Source organism: Poecilia reticulata, chromosome 22, assembly GCF_904066995.2.
Source record: "Poecilia reticulata chromosome 22, P_reticulata-male-v2, whole genome shotgun sequence".
Taxonomy (NCBI): Eukaryota; Metazoa; Chordata; class Actinopteri; order Cyprinodontiformes; family Poeciliidae; genus Poecilia; species Poecilia reticulata.
In genome coordinates this window covers 17,178,773-17,204,017 of record NC_088851.1, presented here as the reverse complement: position 1 = coordinate 17,204,017, position 25,245 = coordinate 17,178,773, and the positions used below count along the sequence as shown (strand labels likewise).

General features: G+C 37.3%; 5 protein-coding genes across 11 annotated transcripts in view; 1 reads left to right on the top strand and 4 right to left on the bottom strand.

Moving 5' to 3' along the window:
* Positions 1-160: 160 nt before the first annotated feature.
* LOC103458581 (interferon alpha-inducible protein 27-like protein 2A) lies at positions 161-4,774 on the bottom strand. The gene is made up of 4 exons (XM_008399496.2): positions 4,132-4,774; positions 3,850-3,879; positions 2,867-3,040; positions 161-1,441 (listed from the first exon to the last, which is right to left on the bottom strand). The coding sequence occupies exons 1-4, from the start codon at positions 4,139-4,141 to the stop codon at positions 1,275-1,277; spliced, it is 381 nt and encodes a 126-aa protein (XP_008397718.1). The 5' UTR covers positions 4,142-4,774; the 3' UTR covers positions 161-1,274.
* Positions 4,775-5,067: 293 nt separating this feature from the next.
* On the bottom strand, positions 5,068-9,888 carry LOC103458585 (uncharacterized). Of its 2 annotated transcripts, none has more exons than XM_008399501.3 (6): positions 9,543-9,888; positions 8,100-8,718; positions 7,269-7,364; positions 6,617-6,643; positions 6,146-6,315; positions 5,068-5,763 (listed from the first exon to the last, which is right to left on the bottom strand). In XM_008399501.3, the coding sequence occupies exons 2-6, from the start codon at positions 8,479-8,481 to the stop codon at positions 5,641-5,643; spliced, it is 798 nt and encodes a 265-aa protein (XP_008397723.1). In that variant the 5' UTR covers positions 8,482-8,718; positions 9,543-9,888; the 3' UTR covers positions 5,068-5,640. The 2 variants fall into 2 exon arrangements, with proteins under 2 accessions (XP_008397723.1, XP_008397722.1); XM_008399500.3 differs by having other exon boundaries at positions 6,142-6,315; positions 9,543-9,865.
* Positions 9,889-10,290: 402 nt separating this feature from the next.
* LOC103458720 (interferon alpha-inducible protein 27-like protein 2B) lies at positions 10,291-14,900 on the bottom strand. Of its 3 annotated transcripts, XM_081603072.1 has the most exons (7): positions 14,814-14,900; positions 14,181-14,308; positions 13,981-14,083; positions 13,277-13,383; positions 12,327-12,356; positions 11,915-12,085; positions 10,291-11,462 (listed from the first exon to the last, which is right to left on the bottom strand). In XM_081603072.1, exons 4-7 carry the CDS (start codon positions 13,374-13,376, stop codon positions 11,263-11,265), a joined length of 501 nt encoding a protein of 166 aa, XP_081459198.1. In that variant the 5' UTR covers positions 13,377-13,383; positions 13,981-14,083; positions 14,181-14,308; positions 14,814-14,900; the 3' UTR covers positions 10,291-11,262. The 3 variants fall into 3 exon arrangements, with proteins under 3 accessions (XP_081459198.1, XP_017158145.1, XP_081459199.1); XM_017302656.2 differs by lacking the exon at positions 14,181-14,308; XM_081603073.1 differs by lacking the exon at positions 14,181-14,308 and having other exon boundaries at positions 12,327-12,353.
* A 499-nt stretch (positions 14,901-15,399) lies between these two features.
* On the top strand, positions 15,400-19,759 carry lgals8b (galectin 8b). Its single transcript, XM_008399502.3, has 8 exons — positions 15,400-15,583; positions 15,768-15,856; positions 16,171-16,381; positions 16,458-16,577; positions 16,668-16,694; positions 17,756-17,844; positions 18,592-18,757; positions 18,986-19,759. Exons 1-8 carry the CDS (start codon positions 15,545-15,547, stop codon positions 19,133-19,135), a joined length of 891 nt encoding a protein of 296 aa, XP_008397724.1. The 5' UTR covers positions 15,400-15,544; the 3' UTR covers positions 19,136-19,759.
* Positions 19,760-20,946: 1,187 nt separating this feature from the next.
* The window catches only part of LOC103458587 (palmitoyltransferase ZDHHC14-like), a 45,526-nt gene continuing 41,227 nt past the window's right edge, over positions 20,947-25,245 (bottom strand). The window contains exons 10-11 of one of the 4 annotated variants that reach the window (XM_017302591.2): positions 22,456-22,481; positions 21,787-22,033 (exon numbers count right to left, since the gene is read on the bottom strand). In XM_017302591.2, coding sequence (XP_017158080.1) covers positions 21,937-22,033; positions 22,456-22,481 — 123 coding nt within the window. In that variant the 3' untranslated portion in view covers positions 21,787-21,936. Of the gene's footprint in view, positions 22,034-22,455; positions 22,482-25,245 lie in introns of all 4 variants that reach the window. The other 3 variants (XM_017302592.2, XM_008399504.3, XM_008399503.3) reach the window with 3 other exon arrangements.

The window sequence follows — 25,245 nt, the reverse complement described above, 5'->3', positions numbered from 1 at the left end:
TTATATTGTGCTGTTTTAGTGTTCCCTTTATTTTTTTTGAGCAGTATACTTAGTTGTTGTTGGTATATGTGACTTACTTTGCTGTTTATTTAAATCGACAGGTAAATACATCGTTATAGGTGCAGGCAAGTCACTGCCACGCTATTTTAAACAATTAAAAAAAAAAGAATCTTTTAAAATTAAACTGAGAACTGAAAAAAAGTGTTTTGTGCAGGAGGTGTACAAAAAACAAGCTACAAAAGTTAAATACTTATTTTTCTCAAATGTATTGTTTCATTACAGGTATGGCAGGATTAGGATGGCTTGGAGCTGGAACAGCGGCTGGTACTGGAAGTATGGTAGCACGGATGATATCAAGCATCTGTAATGTAACCTTAAAAGTGCAAGACAGTCCATAGCACAGAGAAGGAATATATTTTTCATCTCCAGTAGAGTTAAAGTCATGTTCTTATCTAATATAATCATGTTTTAAAGAGTAGATTCTGAAATTCAAACATGTATAATCTGAGTATGAATAAAAGAAACATTATTTTTTGCTGTGAACATGTCTTGGTAAAGGCCATTGGGATGTGTGAATTGCTGCTGGCATTTTCTAAATTTTGAGGGAATGCTATTTCTACTCATCATTCTGAGAGCGGAATAAAGAAAAAAAACAACTTTGTACGTGTGTGCATCAATTGTAAAACTTCAACCTGTACTCAATATTTGCACTCAATAGATAAGTAAATAATATATCAATAAATCCAGAAAAACTGATTCAATATATTGAGGTATTTGTTTCTCTCTTTGCTGATACATTTTTGGAAATAATTGAGGCCCAGGAAACATTAGACCCTTAACAGTCATGTTGTTAAGTCTTTTCAGGACTTAGTGGTTACTTTACAAAACTTTCCAAGTATTTCTCCAGTGTTTATGGAATTTAATGGCTACTGTTCTTGAACATAGAGGTTTCTTTTAAAACTTACCATTTATTTTCCTCGGACTTACAAGGAACTTTCTTGAAACGTTCATGTAACTTATTAAATACAAAGTATTTTTCATGATATAGCTTGGCTCTGGAGCATATTTAGAAAGTTCCAAAAAAATATATATCCAGTAAGTTTTTTAAATTAAAAATTTTAAATTTCATGACCAGTTAGACTGTGATGTAATCTCAGTTCATTTATATATAAACTGTCAATTAAAACTATATATACAGACCATTAATTCTGAGACAAGGATACAAAACAACCAGACAACTAAACAAAACAGTGTTATATTAATTCTAATTCTTCCTATTTTTCATTTTTGGCTTTTTCTTCTTCTCCCATCTGATCATTTTTCCTCTCCTCCTCCTTCTTTGGTGTGCTTGTTTTTCCTGCCAATCGCCCTACAGCAGCTCCAACACCAGCTCCAACACTGGCCACAACAGCAGAGGCTGCACCCGAGAGACCAGCAGCACCTGCAGGAACCCAAACATCAACAGTTTGGTTCAAATGACCAAGCAGCAGATGAGCTCTGACGGGCGCCGCTTGAAACAAATTAAACACAGACTATGGATAGCGGGCTATGCAACATTTAAGACTTAAGTTACATTTAAGATGAAAAGGATTAGCCATTTAAAAATATGTTTTTATTTGTCCTTTATTAAAAAAAAATAGGAATGCCCCAATTTATTTACACACTTTTAAATGATTATAGAAAAGATTTTCACTCACTGATACTTTGGGTGATGAACTTCAAGTGTAGCTGCAACTCACTGATCTTTTCATCTAACTTGAGGCTCTGTGAGGTGGTCAGTAAAAGCTTACTGATCTTACATTATTTTTGGGGCACAGTAATCTAAAATACAAGACACAATCCTAGAAGTATTTCACTATGTGTCATAAATTTATATGTGAGTTTAACTTTTTTAAATGAATGTCAAAAATATTGAAATTTTTTATGACATTGTAATTTTGAGATGTATTTGTACTTTTTTTTAGAGATAACAAAAAGAGTAATGGCAAAGGATTATATAATAGGAAAAACTGAAACAAAACCAATTTGCCTGGTCCTGACATTTATCATAATTATCCCTTAAAATGAAGGATGAATTTTACACTGAATAAGACTTTATTTCTTTAAATTTTGTGTTCTAATGTGTATTTATTTTATTTTATTGTATTGTATTGTATAGCGCAGTTTTAGCTGGAGCTAATTGTTTTGATTATGTAAAACCTCATAGAGACGAGAGTTGAAAGTAAGCAACTGGTGTAAACTCTGTGTACAACGCACATGTTGTACTCTAAGAATTGTCGCTACGTCTCTCTGTACTGTTACTATAAAAGGACAATTCTATTATTATGATCAAGTGACAGCATGTTGAATTCACAGCACATTTCAGCAGATTAATGTGTTCAGAGGTCTCAGTCTTGAAGCGTTAGTAAACACACTGAGTCTTGTTTGTAAGTCATAGCGAAATATGTCACATCAAAAATGGATGTGACAATAATTGAGCATTTTAATAATGCTCAATTATTGAAAATTATTGTTCATTTTAATAATGCTATTGAAAATCCTTTTTCAGTAATAGGATTTCAATATTAAAATCCAGGAAGAGGGCTGTTGTTATAGCAGCTAAGCAACTATTCAGTTAACTTCTTAGTCACCATTTGCTTCCTTCGTCTCCAACGGGGTTTGAATTGATGCAACCTTTTAAACTATCAGACGAAGTGCCTCCTCTCCAAAACTTGTTCCAAATTTTTAGGTTTGCCATGTTAATCAAAGTGTTCCCAGTTACAGACTTCCTGTACCACCCATAGCACCAACTATATTAGTGTTACCACTGGACTATTGTTTTTTTTTTTTTGACCCAAATTTACTTTCATCTTCTGCAACAACATACCTGCAGATTGTAAAACTGCCACCAGGCCTCCTGCTGCCACCCCTCCTCCGTTGGTAACGGCAGCAGCAGACATCATGCTCGCAGCGAAGGAGCCTGCTGCGATCCCAGCTGAGGTGAAACCGATGGCCCCCAAGGCCACTGGAGCTAGGGCAACTGCACCCACACTTCCTACAACTTATGAATAAGATACAAGATACTTATGAACAAGAAACATTTGGTATTAACATGTTAATTTCATTAAACCGAAAAAAAAACATGGCGATATAATGAGCAGGAGTTTTCTTTAAGCAATAAACGAGTCTCACATCACTGTGAATGAATTTTGTCCCACTATTATTTAAAACAAGTGAGTCATTTTTATCTGCACAACTTTCTTAAGGACTCTCAGAAGCATTTCTCGCTGTAGAATTTTGTGCGTCATGTCCTTTCCCATTCTAATGGACAGCGACGCTTGTGGAAGTTATTGCTGATGTCTTTCCATCTTGGTATTGTGCCAGGTATGCTACAAACCAGTAAGCGGTCAAAATTGTGAAATGATTTATCATTTTTCTGAAAACTTGTAGAAGGAGAAATAAAATCATTATTTTTCTATTTGTCAATGAATGACACCACAAAAAATAAGTTTTGTACCTACAAACTATCCCCCCCAAAAAATCAGCATTTCTGATATTTTGTCACACAGCTTATATGTGAATTGTACTGGAGCATGAGCAATTCCTAAAGGCAATAGTCATATAATTTTGTGGCCAGTTTACAATTATTCAATAGATAAAAACAAAACTACACTACAAAAAACAAAAAGCATTTTTTTTGGTACTTTCTAAATAAATAGAAAAAAAAGAGTAATAAAATCTTTTTTGTTTTGTTATGCAAAGGCATTGGTGACCAAGGTGATAGGATCTATTTATTGTCAGACTTGACATCATGACTCATTAGCATGCAGGAACAGCTGCCTATTTCAAGATAAAAAGCAGAAGTCATACCTGCACCTCCTGTAATGACAAGAACCTTTCCTGAAACACAAGCAGATCATTATAAGTTTATTACCTAGCCTTTTGACCAACTGTAATATTTAAGACTACAATTACCCAATAAAAGCTATGCAAAAAAAAAAAAACACTGAGAAAAACACAGAGAATTTAAAATGATCACGAAGTATGTTCAAAAGGATTTGTCATTCGTTTGTTTTTCTTTGTTTAATCTTTAATGCGAACATATTTCAAACCAACGCTTTAAAATCAAGAATCGCATTGCGATGTACTCACTGAGACTCATAGTTTAACTACAGACCCAACTAGAACAGATTTGAGACGGGACACTATATTTTGCGTTTAATAAAGATAGAGAGAAAATGAAACTTCCTGTTGGTGTGTTCACTGTCACTCGGAAGTAAAATCACAAAATGTTCTCACCCTTTATTTCAACAAATAATTATCTTACAATTTTTCTTCTCTCAATTGACGACATAAATTATAGCGTATTTTGGTCCACATTGTGCGACCTGTTTGCACACTCGTCCGCATCCCTGAATAAATTTGAAATTCCAGATGCCCCCGAATGCAGCACCGCGTTCTGGGGCAAGGCCGCCGTCCAAACCTACAAAAGCGCAACAAGCTGAATCTTACGTTGTTGTATGATAAATACAACAATGTACGAGGGAAAGTTTCAGCAAGTAATAACTAAGTTATGTGAAACACGTTATTTGATGTAGGGATATTTCATAGTTGTTCATTTTAACACTTATTTCAAACTTCTGGGCCTGTATGGAGTTACCACAGGTGTTGGCAATGCAACTTTTTTTTTTTTATCACAACCAGTCATGTATAAAAGAGACTAAACAGTACAGTTCAGTTTCCTGAACCTCAGACATTTTTCATGTTGTTCGGCACTCTTTAAGGAACCGCCTAGGCTTGATTGTTCTATTCAAATGAAGCAATTGAATCTAAATGTTGTGTTTTTTTATGTTGAGTCACACAAGCTGTTGTAAATATCTGGTGAGAAAATAATAAAATACTAAGTTGTGATGTGAATTTAAAAAAAGTAATCTATCTTTCCAAGTGTTTGCATGATTGTGTTAAAAATCTTTATTACTAAGCTCAACAAACTGCATTTTCAGATGTTTGAGGACCCACTGAAAAGGTTGATGACCAACTATACATTTTGTTCTTCTTTTAAGAAACACACAGTACTAACTACAGAACTATATTTTAAAAATTACAAGTTTATTCCGCAAACAATTTAAAATTTAAAAGCAACAAAACAGGATGACTGCTGTAGATTTTGGCATTTAGTCTCAGTTCTTGTTAAAACAAGTACTATTACAGCAAGTGAATTAAGTTAAAATTAAGTTAAAACAAAGTCCAACATGAAGGCAAGAAAACATGTTAATGCAAAACTGTAGTTATTTATATAATATACTAATAATTTCATAGTTAAATGATTATCAGTTGTGTTTCAACAATATTAGAGGTTATGTGGTGTGAGGTCTCTTGAATTACATAACCAGTGAGGTAAATGTAAAGATGGACTGTAAATACTGAGACAACTTGATGTAGATTAGCAAGTGGGAAAAAATATTAATGTGGGGACAAGAATAGGTACATTTTTCTAGTTATTGTCCTTTTTCATGATCCTTTTATCTTATCCTTTTTTCTTCTACTATTTTTTCTTGTTCTCTCCCTCTGACTTCTCTTCCTCCTCACTCTTCTCTTCCTTATCCTTGTTCTCCCCGTCATTCTTCTCTTCCTTATCCTTGTTCTCTTTGTCTTCTTTGTTCACCTCCTCTTGGTTGTTGGTGCTGCCTGCCAGCAGCCCTGCAGTGGCTCCAATACCAGCTCCAACACCAGCTCCAACACCAGCCACAGCTGTAGAGGCGGCTGCTGAGAGACCAACAGCACCTGCAGGAAATGTCAAATGTGAGATGGTCTAATGGGTACAGGATGAACAGACTTCAACACGTCTCTGGATTGAGCTGTTCACTCCATGCAGTTAATGCTCGTCTTGAACCAACACGTTTTTTTTTAACAAGTACTCAAAGTACACCAGCAGACCAACAGCGTCTTTTGTTTCTTGGACCTCTTCATATGTTTACTTCAATCAAGTATTTAATCATGTCTCATCATATAAACAAACCGGAGTGACTAATTTCTATCAAGGACATTTCCTAATCCCGTGAGCGATGTTGGAGTGCTGCTATTTTGAACAGTACTGTACTTTATCCTGTTTTATTACAGCAAGTAAATGAAGTAGCTACAACTAGAATCAAGTCAAAGAACCTGCAGATTGTAGAATCGCCACCAGGCTTCCTGCTGCCACCCCTCCTCCGTTGGCGACGGCAGCAGCAGACATCATGCTTGCAGCGAAGGAGCCCGCTGCTATCCCAGCTGAGGTGAAACCAACGGCCCCCAGAACAACAGGAGCCAGCGCCACTGCACCGATTCCCCCCAAGACTTAGAACGAGAAATATTTGACACAAACATGTTATTAAAGTACAATAAAAGAAGGCTAAGACAAGTATATATATTTTGTCTACTCTGTGGCTAAATAGAAACTGTCTGAACAAAATAAAACATTGATTTTAGAAAACAAACCAAAATGTTTCTGCAGCCAAGGTGACACGATCTATTTATGGCCAGTGCTAAACTTCATAATTTTTTTTTGTCACACAAACACAGCTGTATTTTCTGTCAGACTGAGAACATCTCAGTATGTCAAGATGACAAGCATAAAAAGAAGAAAAAAATGTCATACCTGCAGATGCTGCTATGAAAATTTTTCCTGAAACACAACACCAACATAAAATGTTAGTTTTCACCTGAGGCCAGGACTAGATTGACTTGTATTAATCAGCAGCAGTTCTAGCTCCAGCAGAAATCTGTGCTGGCCACAGAAAGTCAGATCGGTGAATCTCTAAACACCGTCTTAATGCTTTTTACCTTAAAGCACCATTAAAAATACAACAAAAATGGGCATTCTTTTTGTAGAGTTTTATTATCTTTTGTGAGATGTCTTTCTTCTTTCAAAATAAAATAATACAATTATTTTGAAAACTTAATCTGATAGGGTATAATTTTGTGGTTCAGTTTGTATACATAGATCAGTCACAGACTTTATTGTTGCAGTCCAGTCTTTAAAGTTTGCGACCATCTACATCAAGCATCAATATTAAATACATCTTTTTCTATCCAGTTTCAACACATTTTTGTGTTAATAACAAAGAATTACGATAAAAATGTATCAATGTGAAAATATAAACAAGTAGTAGGAGATAATTTAATTATGTTACCTTAGTGTAGGACAATATCTGACCAGTTACAGTTGAGGTTTCTCTGAGCAAATTAATTCCTCCTTGAGCAATATTTTTATAGAGATAGGGTCCAGATCATGCCACTTATTTCTCTACCTGCTGGCTTTGACAAGAAGTTTCCATTGCTGCGTCCTGATCGTGACTTTTTATCAGCAGAGTCCTGAGCTGGTGGGTCCTGTTGCTTCTGAGGATCTAAAAGAGAGAAAAAGTCCAATTTGGAGGGAGACATAATCTTTCAAAATACATGTTCCTTTCTGTGATATTACCCTTCTGTTCACAAGAGGAGATAAAGGGTTACTGTGGTTTATTTTCAGATAGATAATCTTTATCTGAACACCAGGGAAAACACATAAATGTAAAAGATATGCATTATCAAGAACTTTATTAGAACAACATTTTCAAATTTCATGTAACTTTTGGAGAAATTTTATTTTTGTTAAATGTGTAAACAGATGTACTAGTTTTGAAAGTGGGTCACGAAGAAAAAGAGTACCACCCCATATTTTCACTCAAAATGAAACCATGTTAGTGCTGGCTTGATTGCTGGTTCTGCAGTGTAGGCTGACCAAGGGAACATTTGTACATAAATTGCTTCATGTTACTCGAGTCTCAGAACTATTTTTATATTTGATATGAGTGGATAAACCTCTCCGGCTAATCAGTGTTCACCTTATAAGTTAACATCTTTTTGAACGTACCAGGGTTTCATTGTCTTAAGGATTGTGTATTTATAAGTTTCAATAAACCATCATCTATTTGTTTACATAGGTCACTGTATGACACATCAGAACTAAAATACTGTAAGAGAGAAGACTTGTCCCCCATGAAGCCTAAAGTCTCTGTTTATGAGGGGAAACAAAGTTGCAGCATTATTTAATCAAAAAAAAAAATTCAAGTCACACACACAAGAAGAGGGACTCCTCTTACCATTTTCTCTTTCTGTAGGTGATTCTGCTGGTGTTGCAGCAGCGGCGGCTGTTGCTGGAGAACCTGATGCATCATGTGTTCTTATGAGAGGTGAGTTTGGATCATTTCCAGCTGCACCACCATTAGAGGCCAGCAGGTCACTAATAAGGTCATCCAAGAGAAGCAGCTGGGTCATGCCTTCATCCTCCAATGAGCTCAGTTTTTCACTTCTGATGAAGTCATCAATCAGGTTGTACAGTTCTGTTACACTTAAAACATCAACGTTATTCGCGGGACCATCGTCAATTATAAACGCAATCACCTGTAGTTGATCTCTACTCAAAGAAAAAAGCTTTTTCTGGAGGCTGAATATCAGTTCTTGCCGTAAAGTGCTGTTGGCCATGTTGACGTCTCACAGATTGCTTCAGGTCACTGGATGATATATTCAAAGCAGCCTTTCCTGAAGTTTCATCAACCGTGTCCTGTTGTCTCAGTGCCAACCTCTCATAACAGGAAACTCAAAATCCTGGACGAGACCCCAGTAATTACTGCTGCCAAACCTAGGGGATATCTGGACCGGTAACAAGCAGCACAGTGGCAAGAGAGGACTGTGTCCTGTGTAGCCAATACACCGAACACACTGTGGATCACAGAGAGAGAGAACTTGTTATTCTGAGGCGCACTCTCTATGCATAGTGCACTTGTCACAGAAATACAACCAAACAAGGTCCTGAGTGCTCATTACTTGCAAAAAAAGAAAATCTAAACACAAGTAAAAGAAGAAATAATTCAAATTGAAAGTACAACACCTAGTCACATGATTGCAATTAAAGCCCATCTCCAGCAGCCATTGGGTGACTGCTGCATAAACTATAAATATCAAAATTATATTTTACAAACGAAAATCAGCATCAATTAACCTTAAATTAAAATAATTTCACAGAGAAAGGGTTAAATTATTATATTATTTAATAAATTATTTAATAAATAAATGTATTGAATTATTAATTATTTACTCTTTAGATTTGTTATACAAGACATATTTGCTGGATGATACGAGTTAGGAGATTTAATTACCCTTTGCGATAAAGAAAGTATTTTTTGAAGTGAATTGTCAGTATGTAAAATCACCGTGCCTCTATTAAGCTTGAAAGAACGCTTAGCAGAGGCATTCGTTCAAGCATTCTTTCAAGCCTCTGCTTGAAAGAATGCAGAGGCGTTGGAACGACACAAACAGAAGTCTGTTAAACACTTAGCGGTAAACAGATAAATTTGTTTATGCCTTGGTTAAGTTCACGGGAATAAAATCAGCATATTATGGTGCCTTGAGTTGAACCATCTATTCTAAATAAATATCTAAATTTTCTTCTTCGCAACACCAACATATAAAGCTTACAAAAATAGACCGATCAAACCGATTACTTAAACAGACTTTGATCTCTTCTAAACTTTAGACGGACTCACCCAAATGAGACAGTTCTTATTTCTGGCTGCAGTCTAGTAAGCTGACCGTCAGCTTCTCACGGACATAAATACTCGCACAGAGTCGCGTGTGCTGCTACTGACGTTTTATTGTGCTGCTTCCTGCGTGAGAAAACGAAACAAATATGGAGGCTACATTCACTAAACCTCGAAAGGCGGACTACGACGTGATAAAAGTCATTTAACCCACAGGAATGTTAAAAATAGGAACTAAAAGAATCGAGCTCCCGATTGTCATTGAACGCATCATAAAGAAGCCAACGTCTAAAACTTACTGCTACTTCGGTTTGACCGAGTTTCGATTTCCTTAGCCAGAGGTGGAGAATCCGAAACTGGACATGTCACAACATCACCTTCCCAACATATTTTTATTCAAGAAAAAGTAAAAAGTAGCCGTCCAAGAAATTATTCAGTAATAAAAAAGTTTTCCGTAAAACTCAAATACTGAATTGAACTAATCATAAGACTTAAAGTTTAATGACATAATCATAAAAACTAAATGTATAAAGTTAGCTTTATATTTTTTGTTATCAAATTATCAAATGAAGTTCTTTATAAGAGTAGATTATGTAGAAATGTTTACAAAATTAAGAGTAAGTTTAGTAAAATTGCTCCTAAAAGTAAATATCTTCCAAAAAATTACTCAAGTAAATGTAACTAGTACAACTGATATTAATAGGCATCATTATGAGTATCTGAGCGACAATGACACAAAATTAAATCATATGCCTTGTTTTTTTAACCAGTTTTATTCAGGAATATTTTTTTCAAATTTTATTGGAAAAGCAAATCCAAGTAATGCTGTTTCAAAATTAAATGGTGCATTAATGTGTTAAATAACTCCTGTTGTTGTGTTTTTGTCCTTTCAGTTCCTCTTTTTCCCAACCTTTCCTCTACCATCAGAATTTAATGAAGGCCGTTGACTTGGAGTGGTGTGATGTTATATGTCATTTCTAATTCGCAAACACATTAAACATGATTATTGCTGATTATTGTTACAATTACCAATAAGTAGTGCTGCTTCACAGTCCTTTTATACTGTGAAGCAAGTATAAAAGGACTAGGTGAAATTAGGAAAATGATATTTACTAATTTCACATAACCTTTTGTTATTTCAACAGATCAATTTTTAAGTACTCTTTAAATCTGGACTTCCCATGGGAGGGAGGCCAAACTCCACTTTACACGACACTCCATACCATACCATACCATACCATACCATAACAGAATAAATATTTTCTTTATTCAGGTAGTAGGGGATTATTTTCCTCAAATAAAATTCCATTTACAGTTGAAACCAAAAGTTTACATATACTTATTTGCTACATGTAAACTTCTGGTTTCAACTGAAAAAGGCAAAATCCAAAATTAATTACAAATCTGTAGCGAAAGGCAGTTCAAGAAAAAAAAATTACAGACCTAGAGGGGAGTGAATAAGAATTTAGTTTTACGTCATAGCCAATTGGAAATTCATAAATCATGTTTCTTCTATTTCACAACTATGCTTTGTATTGATGTATCACACAGGAAATTCATATTTTAAACTTTATGTAAAGAAGTTAATAAAAGTTGGGTTCTGTCTTATTTTGTTTAACTGGAGCACCAATGAAGCAGAAATGAGATGATGAAGTGGCTCTTTTAGTTCCCCACCAATTAAATGTATAACATGAGGTCACCAATACTGAGAAAGCAAAGATAATAATTAGCGTTTTGACCACATAAATAAAGCTCCTGCAGCGATGCCAAACAGAATGGCTTTCATCGCTTCCTCCCTTCTTTTTTGTTCGTTTCGTTTCTGAAAGATGTTTGACAGCCATCCCACTGCAGTTCCGACACAGGTTCCAAGAGCACCTCCAATGCTGGCCAGAACCGTGTTGGCGATCTCTGTAAAACCGGATGCACCTGCAGGAGAAAAAGGTGCATACACTAATACACTAACCAAACAGGATTACTGAAGATGTAAGGGGAAAAAAACATAAACTCTAGTGGGTTTCTTTTTTTTTAAGCAGAGCTTGCGAAGCTGAAGTCAGGCTACAGCAAACATAGTAGTGTGATAAGCCTTATTAATGCCAATGTAAATTTCAAATGTTCCCCTTTCGATGTGAACAGGAAGAAATGTGCTGCTTCCTTATCTTTGGATGTTGGAAAAAGAGCAATATTAACAAACACATTAAGAGATTAGGGGGTGTTAACTGTATAAAGTTATATAAAATAAATCACTGCTGTTTGCTACTACTACTTGAACAGTAGCTACTATTTTGAGCAGAACTGTAATTTATCTTTTCTAAAATGGCAAGCAAAACTCTTAAAACTAGAATCAAGTCAACTATAGCGTTGACTACAGCATTAGGTACCTGCAGATTGTAGAATCGCCACCAGGCTTCCTGCTGCCACCCCTCCTCCGTTAGCGGTGGCAGCAGACGACATCATGCTTGCAGCGTAGGAGCCCCCTGCTATCCCAGCTGAGGTGAAGCCGATGGCGCTCAAGATCACAGGGGCCATGAGCACTGCACCCACTGCTCCTACTGCATGCAAAAGCACATGTTACTGATGTTAGAATATATGCCGATATTCCTGTGAGTTCACCAAGAAAATCATTAGCCACACAGAGATGATGCTTTATTTCCGGGAAGCCCTAAGTGCAACATGTATCCTGAGTGACCTTTGATAGGTATTATTTGTACATATTACAAATAATATATGCGTAGCCCCATTTGTCCTGATATGGCATGAAGAAATAGATAAACCAGGGCATCTGAAACCTACCTGCTCCTCCTGTGTTGGCAGCAGTTTCTGCTAAAAAAGAAAAAGAAAATAGAAAATGTAATGTGTAGCAAAAATAATAATGGATTCATATACAAATTGTATGATAATATAAATTATATAAGGAATCTTTGCATAAACTGTATAATCTCCCTGGAGATGATGATGCAAAAATAGATTTTACATAAAAACAAGAAAATTATGGATAATGCTGACCATCTTCTTCAGAAGACTGTCAATGAAAAGCAGTGCCTTCAGTCAGAGGCTTCTTCAAATTCAAAGTAAAACAGACATCTGCAGGATATCTTTCCTGCCCACAGCCATCAGAATATACAACAACTCCTTAATTAAATGAGTTACAACTACATTTAATTTCCCTTCGGGATCAACAAAGTATTTTTGAATACTTTGGATTGGACTGAATTTGAAATACATAGAAAACAGTAAAGTTCAAATTAAATAAAATTGTATTTGCTACAATTTAATACAACTGTTTTGTCACATGAAAATCACATAAGTCAAAATTAATGCAATAATAATAAAATACCTTCAGGTAAAATGTTGTACTGAAGTCTAGTTTACACCTTGAGCATGTGCTCTACAGCAGGAGTTGTATCTTGAGACACAGAACTGCACCTTTATATTGCAATAATAAAATAATCTATTTTTTATATCACAATACAATACAACAGGGCCGTGCAGAGATCACTAAAGGCGCAGGTGCTAAAAAAAAGGGCACATCTAACCGCATTTTAGGACAGAATATTAACAAAGTCACAGCTTTCAGAGTTTAATAAACAATGATAAATTACAAATTGTGAGACATACAACTAGATTTATTACACCTTAACATTATAAAAACATAACAGCTGCCTTGTAATATTAAATATATTGTTCACTACCAAAAACTGCATGTTGATCATTGTAAGAACCTTTATTTGTTTTGTTCTGACCTGCGGTACTTGCTCTGAACCAGTTGGTCAACAATCCACTGCCATTGGCTGCTTCTGGCAAATCCTTTTTTTGTTTCTGACGTCTTTTTTTACGTGACATCTTTGAACTGAAAAAAGCAAAACATACAGTAATTAATTATGATCATAACACTATATTAAACCACACTACCAATTCTTTACCCTTGTGTTTAAACCAATATGTTTTTCAGTCTGTAGTACAACATAACAATATTACTTAATGTCTGGATTGAGTTTTTTCCCCTTCATTAATGACACGCTTTTATTGGACTGGAGCAGCTTGATTGATTATTACATGGATTATATCTATCATGGAAATTCAGGGTGAGTTATTTTTAATTCTAAATGAATATCCTTGTTGGACATTTATTTAAGTGCTATTCTCCTTCAAGATACATTTACCTAACGCTAGAGTAAATGAAATGTACATTATGCAGCAAAAGAAATTAGAAGATCGGACATATATCCATTATGGAGATGATTGGTTTTGGACGGGCGATGTGCCCCTATTGCATAAGCAATACTGAAGAATGACCGCTATCATTAACGATACAGGGAAGAAGCTTTTTAGTTATCTTGCTTTGCTAGCAAAGTCGTTAGCTAGCAGCTAGCCAATAGCACAACAACAGCCTAATGTCTGTATGATAAAAATACTGAATCGATAGATAAGAACAGTTTCTCCTCACCTGGCTGTCTCCTCCCGCTCAGTTCTTCAGAGAAAGGCAGACGCAGAGGCCTGTCAGTGTCTGTTGTATTTCATTACCTCTCTGCTTAAACCGCTACTCCGTCCTGAAGCAAAAACGATACAACGTTCAACGTTTTCCGTCATCTGACAACTAGCAAGTCTACTCCACTTTATTCACCAAAAACATTTTTTTTAATTCACCAAAACTGTCCTGTAATCTGGAACGTTCGCTACGTTGAGCTCCAGTTAGCCGCGAGAGGCAGTTGCATCGAGCATCACGGGCAAAAGGTCAAAGGTCACAAGGTGACCAGAGGAGTTATGTTGTTTTTCTTGAAAAATACAAAATAAATTAATAAATTTAGTATATGTTATGTGTCAGAGGGCTTAATAAATAATAAATAATAATAATAATAATTGACCAAAAGGGCACTTGGGGGCAAGAAGCAAAAGGGACAGGTGCTCAAGCCCCTCTAGTGCCCCCCCCCCCCCCCCCCCCCACCCGCACGTGCCTGTAATACAAGTTTCACATTCTAAAAACAGATCTGACAGCTTTTATGATTGTGCCACACCCACTCCTCTATCTGCAGCTTTTCCAATCAGAAGAGTGCAAAAGGAAGTCTTTCAAATCTTTTGTGGATATCAGCAGTTCTGATCTGGGTGGACTAAAGCTGCGGCTCTGGGCTGAACCTGAACCTGAGTACAGTACATGTCCTGATCGTCTCACGTCTTCAAAACACTTGGAACCCCTATTAGTAGTCTAAACCGCTTTTGACAAATAAATAAGGTATCTATATCATTGCAAAGAATAAAGTATATTCTACTCAACACACTTACCAAGACCCACAACTTGCTCTTCAACAGTCTGCTTGTTACTAGCAGAGAAACCTGTTCTTGCAACTGACAAATGCTATTTATACAACAGTTCTAATTCTTGTTGCATTCAATGCAACTCGGAATTCTGAAACAAACCAAAACATGTTGGTAGTCCAGGATAAAAAGTCTACATTGACTTTTATTCAATGTAGAACAATAAAATAAACACTTTCTAAAAAAATATTAAATGTATAACAAAGCCACCTTGCATGAACAGCTAATTTCATTTATTTATTTTAGATTGTTCCCAATGCTCTCAAATACAACTGAAATATTATCCTAATTAAAAAAAACAGAGGAGACATGCTGTCCTTTGCCAATATTGTAATTAATATCAACTTTTTCATTCTGATTTCTTTTTCTATTGACTGTTTGGCTGCAAATAAACTTGCGTCAAACTTTTGGCACACACTCAGATTATTTTAAAGTACATGTGTGTTTTCCTGAGGAGCAGGAGTTGAACAAGTTGTATGAGTAAACAGCAGAAAAAAAACAAGCCTGCTGTTTTCATATGTAAGCCTGATCACATGGTAGATTGTGCGCATGCGCTGCTCGTTGATGGAGTAAATATGGCCACTGGTACCGTCAGTTGGTAGCGCAGCAGAGCCCAACGCTGCCGCCGTTTGCTGCAGAAACCACCGACTGTCAGCTGTCCGTCACCCGCTGCAGCTTGTCAGGACTCCCGGGGCTCGATGTCTGTGGCCAATGCAAAACACACCGTTCTGGATCCGGTAAGAGGTTTCGCTTAATGTTGATGTTCACAGCCGCTCCTAGTAATTTCTCAGCTTAAGCCGCTGCCATTCTCATTTGATTAATCCGTCTCGCATCTGAGGGATGTTTTAGCTCTCAGATATTACGCAGAAGCCAGACCGTCCAGTGTAGACGCAGTGGTTTTAACTTTACCTTCCCTTTTAGGGGATCCCGTACACTGGTCCCATACCTGGAGGCCTGCATCCAGGGGAGATCATCATCATCCAGGGGACTGTGCCACCAGAAGCTGACAGGTGATTTTTCCAGTCAAACCGAGCAGATAGCACTTATAGAGCTGTCTGTTGTGTTGCATAAATTTAAAATACATTTGAAAACTTGATTTAGTTTAGAAAAAAGGGAAATTGCAACAAAAATATGTCTTACTAAAAAGTGTGATGACACACTGGAGAGTATAAGCACTCAATACGAGGCTCCTGTTGCATGAATTACTGCATCAGTGCAGCGTGGCACCATCAGCCTGTGGCACTGCTGAGAAGTTTAAATGTGTACATTCCTGAGCCTGTGTTTATAACTTTAACCATGACTTGTGTGTTCGTCCTCTCTGCAGGTTTCAGGTGGACCTGTCAAGCGGCTGCAGCACCAAACCGCGCTCAGACGTCGCTCTCCACTTCAGCCCTCGCTTCAGTGACTCCCCCCGTGTGGTCTGCAACTCCCTGCTGCAGGAGGAGTGGGGTAAAGAGGAGACGCTCCACCAGCTGCCCTACAAGCGCGGAGCCCCCTTCGAGACCATCATTCTAGTGCACAAGAATGGCTTTAAGGTGAAGCAGCCCTTCACCAGCCTGTGTGCCGTAGCTGAAGAACATAAACTAACTGAATGTCTGGCTTTGCCTGTAGGTGGCAGTAAATGGTACTCACCTGCTGGAATACAAACACAGAACTCCTCTGACCAGGGTCGACACGTTTTCTATTTCTGGGAATGTCAGGGTCCACGCTATTGGCTATATCCCAAACTCAGTAACTAACTCCTTTCTAATTTTCTTTGGGGTTTTTTTTTTCTCTCTTTTTCTTATGAATCACTTCTAAACATTTTTTTTTCTCTTTTAGGCAATATATTCAGAGTCAGGTGATTTGGTGAGTTTCCTTTTTTATTTTTATTTTTTAGCGGGTCCATGAAGTTAGAATTTTCTTGGTGTCTTATGATGCAATAAAAACTGCATCACAGGTCCTGAATGTTTAATGGTCAGCCATGCTTATTCACCATGCTGTAGACTATTTGGGCCTGTATTCTCAATGAATTCTAAGACTAAACATAGCTTTACTCCTTAATTTTATGGTCGTTTCACCAGATCAGGCAAGCAGGCAGTCACAGTAAACTGCTGACAGCTGAGGGCTTATTATTAAATAGATGCAGTAAAATAACCAGCATGGCAAGAAGCTGTTACAAATCAAAGTAACGATGATATAAATAAGCTATAATTGCTGTGGTTGTTGCGTGGTGAATAATTAAATTTTGCAGTTTCATCCTCATGCTATTTTTTTTTTTTTAAAACTTAGTCTGAACTGAATACTATTTTGTCGTTTTGTGTGCATCAACCGTAGAAGACAGTGTCACGCGGTCAATCACACGTCCTGCACTGAGATGGGAATTTCTGTTGACTCATCGCTCAAAGTCACTCTGAGCAGCTGACTCAGTCTCTCTTAATCTAAAACTCTGAGAATACAGGCCCTTAACTTTCTATTTTCGCCAAGTGTAAATAGCGGATTCGCTGTGCATCCGGAAAGGATTCACAGCGCTTTGTTTTTCCTTAATTTGTAACATTACAAACTTATTCCTAATTGTAATAAATTAATCTATTGCCTAAAGATTCTACACACCAAATACCCCATTATGACACTGTGGAGCTTTTGAGATTTTTGCAAAAATATAAAACCAAGAAATCAAGGCTGATTCACCAAGAATCAGCCTGTGTGAGTCACAAGGCTGATTCAGTCTTTTACACTTTTTTCCCCACATTGTCATAATGGAGCCTTGGTATGTAGAATTTTGAGGCATGAGGTTAGTACAATTTGGAATAAGACTGCGACATAAAGTGAAACGCTGTGAATACTTTCCATATGCACTACTGTATACAGCTCAGTCATAGAAGCTCAGGTGACAAACTTTGAGAAAAATAATAACATTGTTGTTACAGGATCTTCCCTACAAAGGCAGTATACTCAAAGGACTGAACCCAGGACAGCACATCACAATAAAAGGACAGGTCAGCATGTACCCTCACAGGTAAACAAATTATTAATAATATGCAAATATATAAACTTTTTTTTGTACTTTTCATTTATCACATTGCAATTATTAACATTCTATGTGTTTTAATGGGACTTTGTTAAACACAAAAGTTTAAAATTGCACAGAAGGAAAATGGTAAACAAATATTTTAAAAATGACAATTGTAAGTATTTTTCATGTATGTCCGCTTTGAACATCCAAGAGCCTAAAACGTTTGACCGCAAAGATGTTCAAGCTAAGTTTAATACATTTTTGCAGCATCAGTTTTTAGGGCTTGTAACATGTGCATATTTTGATCCATGTCTGGGCTTTGATTAGGTCACTCCACACGATTATGCTTCGATTAGGGACATTGTTCTGCTAGAAGGTGAAAATCAACCACAGCCTCATGACCTTAGCAGCCTGCAGGAGGGTTTTCCACTGATGTTTGTGGTTGTCACATGACAAAATATGAGAAAGTTCAAGGTTAATAAAAACGTCTGCAAGATGCTGAATGATTTAGTGAAATAAAACATGGCTGTTTTTACCGTTCAGTGATTGTAATTGGTACCAAACAAATCAATAATCTATCTTCCAATTAAGCTTTTAACCGGGTGGAATAATACAAATTGTGTGATGTAGCTGAACTATTTTAGTAATGTTTTTTCTAAATTTAATATTACGTTTATATATATATATATATATATATATATAAACAAAAAACCCCAGAAATATCCAAGAATATTTTTACCTCTGTTCCAGTTTCACAGTCAACCTCTGCAACAGCAAGATGGAGAACATTGCTCTCCATCTGAACCCCCGGATGAAGTCGGGCGTGTTCATCAGGAACTCGTACCTGGACGGATCCTGGGGTCAGGAGGAGAGGGAGCTGCCCTTCTTTCCCTTCTCGCCGGGCGAATACTTTGAGGTAGGAGCAACCAGCAACTTTCAAGATTTTAGAGACGCACAAATTAGTTTTCCCTTTTTTTTTTTTATCTGAAGAGGCATCATTGACCATTTATATTACAAATTAAAACAGAATCATTCACTGACCAGAAAAAAAAAAAAAGTGCCCCTATTCTGGTCAGTTCATCTTTTGAATTTTCACCTCGGTGCATTCTGGATTAGCATTCCTCAACATTTCTTCCCCCTCCAGATCCTCCTGCTCTGTCAGCCCCATCAGTTCAAGCTGGCAGTGAACGGGTCGCACCTGTTCGAGTTCAGGCACCGGGTGCAGGACCTGAGCAGCATCGACCAGCTGGAGATCATGGGAGACCTGGAGCTCAATGATGTGAAGTTATGGTGACTCAAAGCCAACGCGTTGTCGGTCGGGGTTCAGTTAGCTTACAGTGACGCACACGATGGACGTCAGGTTTGAATTTCAGGTCTGAGCTAATCTAGCACTGTTACTGTGGTTGATGAGGTTCGTCTTTGTGGTCCTGATTGGACAGATTAATGGGTGACAGAAAACGGGACACACGTATTTAAGCACTTAAGCTTAGTTTATAAGTTAAATTATATGCAGGTGAATATTCTTTTTTTTTTTTTTTGGTGCAATGTGCAATACAGAAAACAAAATCTCATCTTTGCACCATCATTGTGCATGATTGTATATTACATTTCATTAATGGCATTTTATCAAAAAAACTAATTTTCTAATTTAAAAGAGCCCACTCTTTATCCTTTTCAAATAAACTTGTTTAATTTCTGTAGAAATATCAGATGCACTTCATACAACAACTGATCATGTGAAGACTCAGCCAGTATTAAATCATCTGTGGTCCAGGGTGGCCATTCAAAATCTAATATATCACTAAAGTCAAAAATAGATATTAATTCTGGATTGTCTGTATTACCTTCTGTAGTGAAGAAGAGAAATATCTCTTGTATCCTCCATGTTTTGATAAATAAAAGACAACTGAATGTCTTACTTACATTTTGTATTCTTGGGTTCGAGTTTAAGCTTTAAAAAGAACAGCTGCTGCTACACAGCAGCACAACTCTTCAGTTGTGTGCTTTTACCACAAACTAAGGTCTAAGGTGAAATGCAGAATCATTGAACTCCACAGCTCTCTGCTTTGGCTGAACGTTTCTGTACTGCTTACTTTATCGTTTAGCTTAATACACGTTTACTAACCAATTCTAAACTCAGACTAACAGAAATGTTGATTTTGGAAAAACTGCGGATCTAACTGTGAAACACAGACTTCAACATAAAACCTGCAACACCGAAGAGAGGAAAGACAGAAAAGCGATGGACAAGGATGAACACAATAGATTTTTTTTTTTTTGTGTAAAAAAAAAGTGTGAAAGTTCTTAAATCCTTCATGTCAATTTTAAAATATGAAATGTTCAATATGAAATTATAGCAGGTTTTTAACATGGGATATCAAAAATCTAGAAACTGGAAGGATGAATGGATACAAAGGACCACAAGCACAAAGGAAAATTATATATTAATATATATATATATATATATATATATATATATATATATATATATATATATATATATATATATATATATATGTGGAGGGAAGACACAAGGAGGGGGGGTCATATTTTGACAAAGGGGGAGAATAAAGAGTGGGGATAAAAATATTTATCCAGATCTGGCTGTGAAATGGTGAAAATCCATATTTCTTTGGTTTGGAAGACAGAAGTGACAAAGGATGAAAAACATGGAAGAATTAAAGTGGAACAAAGGTAACGTTTAGAAAGCGTGTCAGGAAATAAAAATCTCTCCCTGCTCTGTCCATATACCAGACCTGGGAAAAAAATAACTTAAATCAGTTTCAAACTTCTCCAGAAAGCAGAACAACCAGAGAGGAGAGCCAACAGATGAAACAGGCTGACCACAAGGTCTACACGCAACAGACGCGGCATACTCATTGATCCTGAGGTTGGACTCTGAGCTGAAAGGGAACATCTCTATATTTAACCCTGCTGAGACAAACAACGCTGTTACCGGCAGTACGTCTGATCAACCACAAAGTGGCAGCAGAGAGCTAATAACGGTTTTTACTTTCCTCTGGAAACAACTGGAAAATGATCGGACAGTGGGCACAAGACGAACTCACCATACACACTCATGCTTTCAATTTATATGCACCAGAATCTGGTAAAAAGTTGGTGTTTTATTAATATCCACAGGAAATATAATTTGTAAGAGTTGTAGTAACTATGGTACAGTACAACAGTCTTTGATTTCTTCTACATAGAAAAAGCAGGATGATATGCAACATAATGACATAAACCATCACAATGCTGAGAATAAAGGCAGGAGACATGGTCAGATCAGCAACAGGCAAGTCGGTTCAATTATATTTAACAAAAATCCGGTCCGATCCAGTGGCAGAAATGCAGCTTCCTGACCTGAAGTGTTGAATCAGTTCCTTTGTTTTTGCTCGAAATGGCTTACAGACGTAGGATACCGCTTCGAAAAGCAAAGTCCAGTTTGCAGATTATCAAATGAAAGTTGTCTAATCTTCCCTTGAAGTACAAAATAAACCCAACAGTTTATCTCTGAGTGGTCACACACAAGCTGTAACTTTTCTCTCAGTTCCAGCAGACAAGTTTGGCAACATGATGGCTGAGAACACTTTTTTCTTCACTTCAGATAGCTTCAACACAGTTTCTAGCAGCTGGAGTCTGTAACTCAAGAGGGAGTCGGCCAATACCAAAGCAGCTCAGGAGAGTTTTAAGTCTTCAGAAGGAGTTGGGTTTATATATCCCACTGTCAGACAGAGCTGAGCTTCACCAACCCCCTGACCGAGTCCTCGTGTAGCGAGTCTTGGCTGGCCGGGTTGTAGAAACTGGTCTGCACTGTGTGGCTGTGGCCCAGCGGGCTGCCGCAGTGTAGCATGCCCGGCGGCGACGGCACTTCCTCTGGCGTGAGATAGTGGTGGAGAGCTGCCTGCTCCTGGAGGGGGTGCGTGTGGTTTAGTGAGTGTCCGTGGATCGGCAGCATGTCTGTGGCCTCGTGGCAGCTCAGGCTGGGGGTGGACGTCGGCGGGGTCGGCTGGCCGAGGGGCAGCGAGGAGCAAGGCCCGCCCAGCGTGAGGGAGGCCCGGGCGGGCAGAGACGTCCCGTTCTCAGGGGAAGACGTTATGATGACTGGCTCGCTGCTACGCTGCTGTAGGAGGGGGGTGGTGGCAGCCTGCAAAACGAATTTGGTGCTCTGAATGCACTGGTCTTGATCACACTGAGGGGAAAAAAACAAAACGCCGACATGCAAGGGAGTGGCGGGGGTGTACAACGCACAGAGACAGACAAGACACCCGACAGATGACAGGAGAAATGAAGGAAAGCAGAACATGAAGGGGGAGGTGATTGGATAAGAGGGAGAAAGAGAAATAAATGTTAGTAGCCTTGTTAGAAATGCAGAAAACACAAAAGAGAAACCACAGAGACAGAGCTACTCGATCCCCACTTCATGGCTTATTTATCTGTAACGTATCGGTCTGGGTTAGGACTTCAACTTTGCCACAGAATTAGCTTAAAGCCCATCAACCAGTTATCACCAGAGTGTAATCATCAGCTGAGCAAAGGTGACAGCCCTTCATCCCACAGCACTCCCAGAGACCTTCTGATGAAAAGAGCAAAGGTCAGGCTTCAACTGCTCACCTTTCTGTCTCAATGTCACATGTGACCTAAAAAGAACAGATGACACTTGTGACTCCAAAACAAATGAAACTTGTTCTTTTTCCTCCCAATAACATCTCTACTAATGGCTCTTTATAAGTTTTCACATGTTGTAGTCAGATGGATTTAACTGGGATTTTAACCAACAAACTTGTACATTGTTGTGAACTAGAAGAAAAGGAATACATGGTTTTCAAAAATGTTTTTCAAAATTAAATTCGCCCCCATTTACTCAGATGCTCAGATGTAAAATAACATCCAGAGCAAGTTTCAGAACTCATCTATGTCGCAAAAAGACAGAGGCACATAGCAGGTCAGGAATAAAGCTGTGGAGAAGTTTCTAAAACAACATCCCAATCTCTGAATCTCTCAGAGCTTTATTCAATCATCTAGACAGAGCATGGCATCTTAAAATGGGCATCAACATAAACTTAGAGGTTTGGCAAGAAGAGCTTCATTAAGAAAAACAGAAACTGATTTTTTTAGCCTATATACAAAAGCCCTACTGTATGGAGGGAAAATAAACACTGCACGTCGCAGTGTGTTACATGCTGCGAAAGATTTAGTTCTGCAGGGAAGCTTTTGAAGAAGTACCCTACAATAGACTGGTTTAGATCAAAGCATGTTCACAGTTCTAGTCAAAGTACAGACACAACGGGCAACAATTTCAGCTCCAATGACAAAGATATGCCCCAAAAGTACCTGTGGCTATTATTTTAGCAATAGGTCAGTGTTCATTTATTTTTCAACAGCGAGTTGAAAATAAATGGACCTCACAGTATTTGGATTTTTATTTGTTGAGAAATTGACACAGCCATGTACATTTGTTTATTCCCTACACAATTATGGACTATACTTTGTGATTTTCTTCACACATGAAATCCAAACAAAATGCAGGCAAGTTTGTGGTTTTCAATGTTATGAAAAGTGCCGCGTCCTGTGTGCAATACAGACACCTCAGTCTGCTGTGTTCCCACCGTTAAGTAGCAAAAGAAAAAAAGAAAGTCAAACATCACTTAGTTTTACTTTCCTTAAAAACAATATTAACCAAGCGCCTCAGAACTTTCCCTCAGAAGGAATCGACAGAACAAGAAGGGACAAGACTGCTCAGACCAGCCTTGAACTGCAGGTGATCCAGAGAAAATGTGTTTTGGTTTGCCGACACGCAGCCATGATGACACAACAAACGTTTATATTTAAGAACTTAAGCTTCCATTTATGGTTCTACTCTGCATCCCAACTACACCCAGTTTCACCGATTACCCTTGGAAAACAGCAAAGTGAGACTGCAGCATGTCATTCATTTCTCAGTATTTGTTTGTTTTTTTGTTTCGTCACAGATCGCTGTGATGCGTACGATCGCTTCAGAGTCGTAAGTTGAGATCCAAGATCACTTAAAAACTGCATCACAAAGGTTTCTGGTGAAGATAATTTATTTTTAACTATTCCAAATTAAAGATCTCCATATTAATAGCAAGTATAATATATTCTGCAGTGGTATGTCGGCATTTTAAAGCTCTGGCATGTGGTTACATTTCTTTTACTTTGACTCCTTTTACACAGTAAGCTTGATCAGATTCATACATCTTATTAAAATCTGTAAAAGATTTTCCAAGCCAAACCTTGTATATAAATTCTCTTGAGAGGGTTTGAGAAAGACAACATACTCAGCAATAAAATCCCTTTGACATGTTTATTTGTTGCTGTGTCTTATGGGCCTTGTAGTTCTTCTATCACAGCTGTACTATCTAGAAGCTTTGAGGAATTAATACCACCGATAAATTTCACTGAGGATAAAAAAAAAGAAAAAAAATGGCAAAAAATATGATGTTCACACTTCAGCGCTATTACAAGGTTTTTTGCAGGGATCTTGGGAGTTAAATCTTTGAAGAGAAGTTTGAAATCCGACCAATTTAAATTTAAATAACTGGACTAATAATACATATTTAATTTCATAAAGAAAATAAATATTTTGGACCTAAATTTGTGTGCTTTAGCAAGTGTGTTTTAGATCAAAGTTATCAAACTTCAGCACAAACCCTGAGCAGTTAGTTTCATAAAAGTCACTGGTGCACATTTTAACAGAATACTGAACTAGATACTAGATATAAATAAACCCATCCTGGCTGAAGGAGGCACAGGTGAATAATGTAAGAAGACTATGTTGATTTTAATTGCCTAAAACATTCAATAAATCAGTTTTAGCAGCAGTGGAGAAAGCTGCATTTCTGGGGATGAATTTTTGTTTCCTTCATTCTCACAGCAGAACATCCACATACCTCTGCCAGAACTACAAACCATGACATTTGTTTTTTAAATTAGTTATTTTTCCTTACAAATGTACAAATTCAATATTTCTACTAATATAATTTAAGATCTAGTATTAATAACATGCCTCCATTTAATTAGAATTATTAAATGTAATATTTTCACAAGATCTTGCAGAAACGCCATGTTTGCTCCCCATTTATTTACTTACTTATTAGTTTGTAGTTATTCAATTTAAAAAGGTCTTGATAAGAGACAAACTTCACAAGTCAGAAATGTTTATCTCCCATTTAGCTTCTCTAAATGGGAAATAAACACTTTACAGAGTCCAGCCTGAACAAGAAACCAGGATTAAAAACTGTCCCTTTCCGAGAGACATTTTGTTTCACTAAAGATCTGAGCTGTTATTACGAGACAGAAAAAGTCATGCAACTGAAGGAAGGAAATTGGGCGGTAAAACTTATGTGGGTTTAACAGTCTCTCATGGTGAAATGATCAACATGG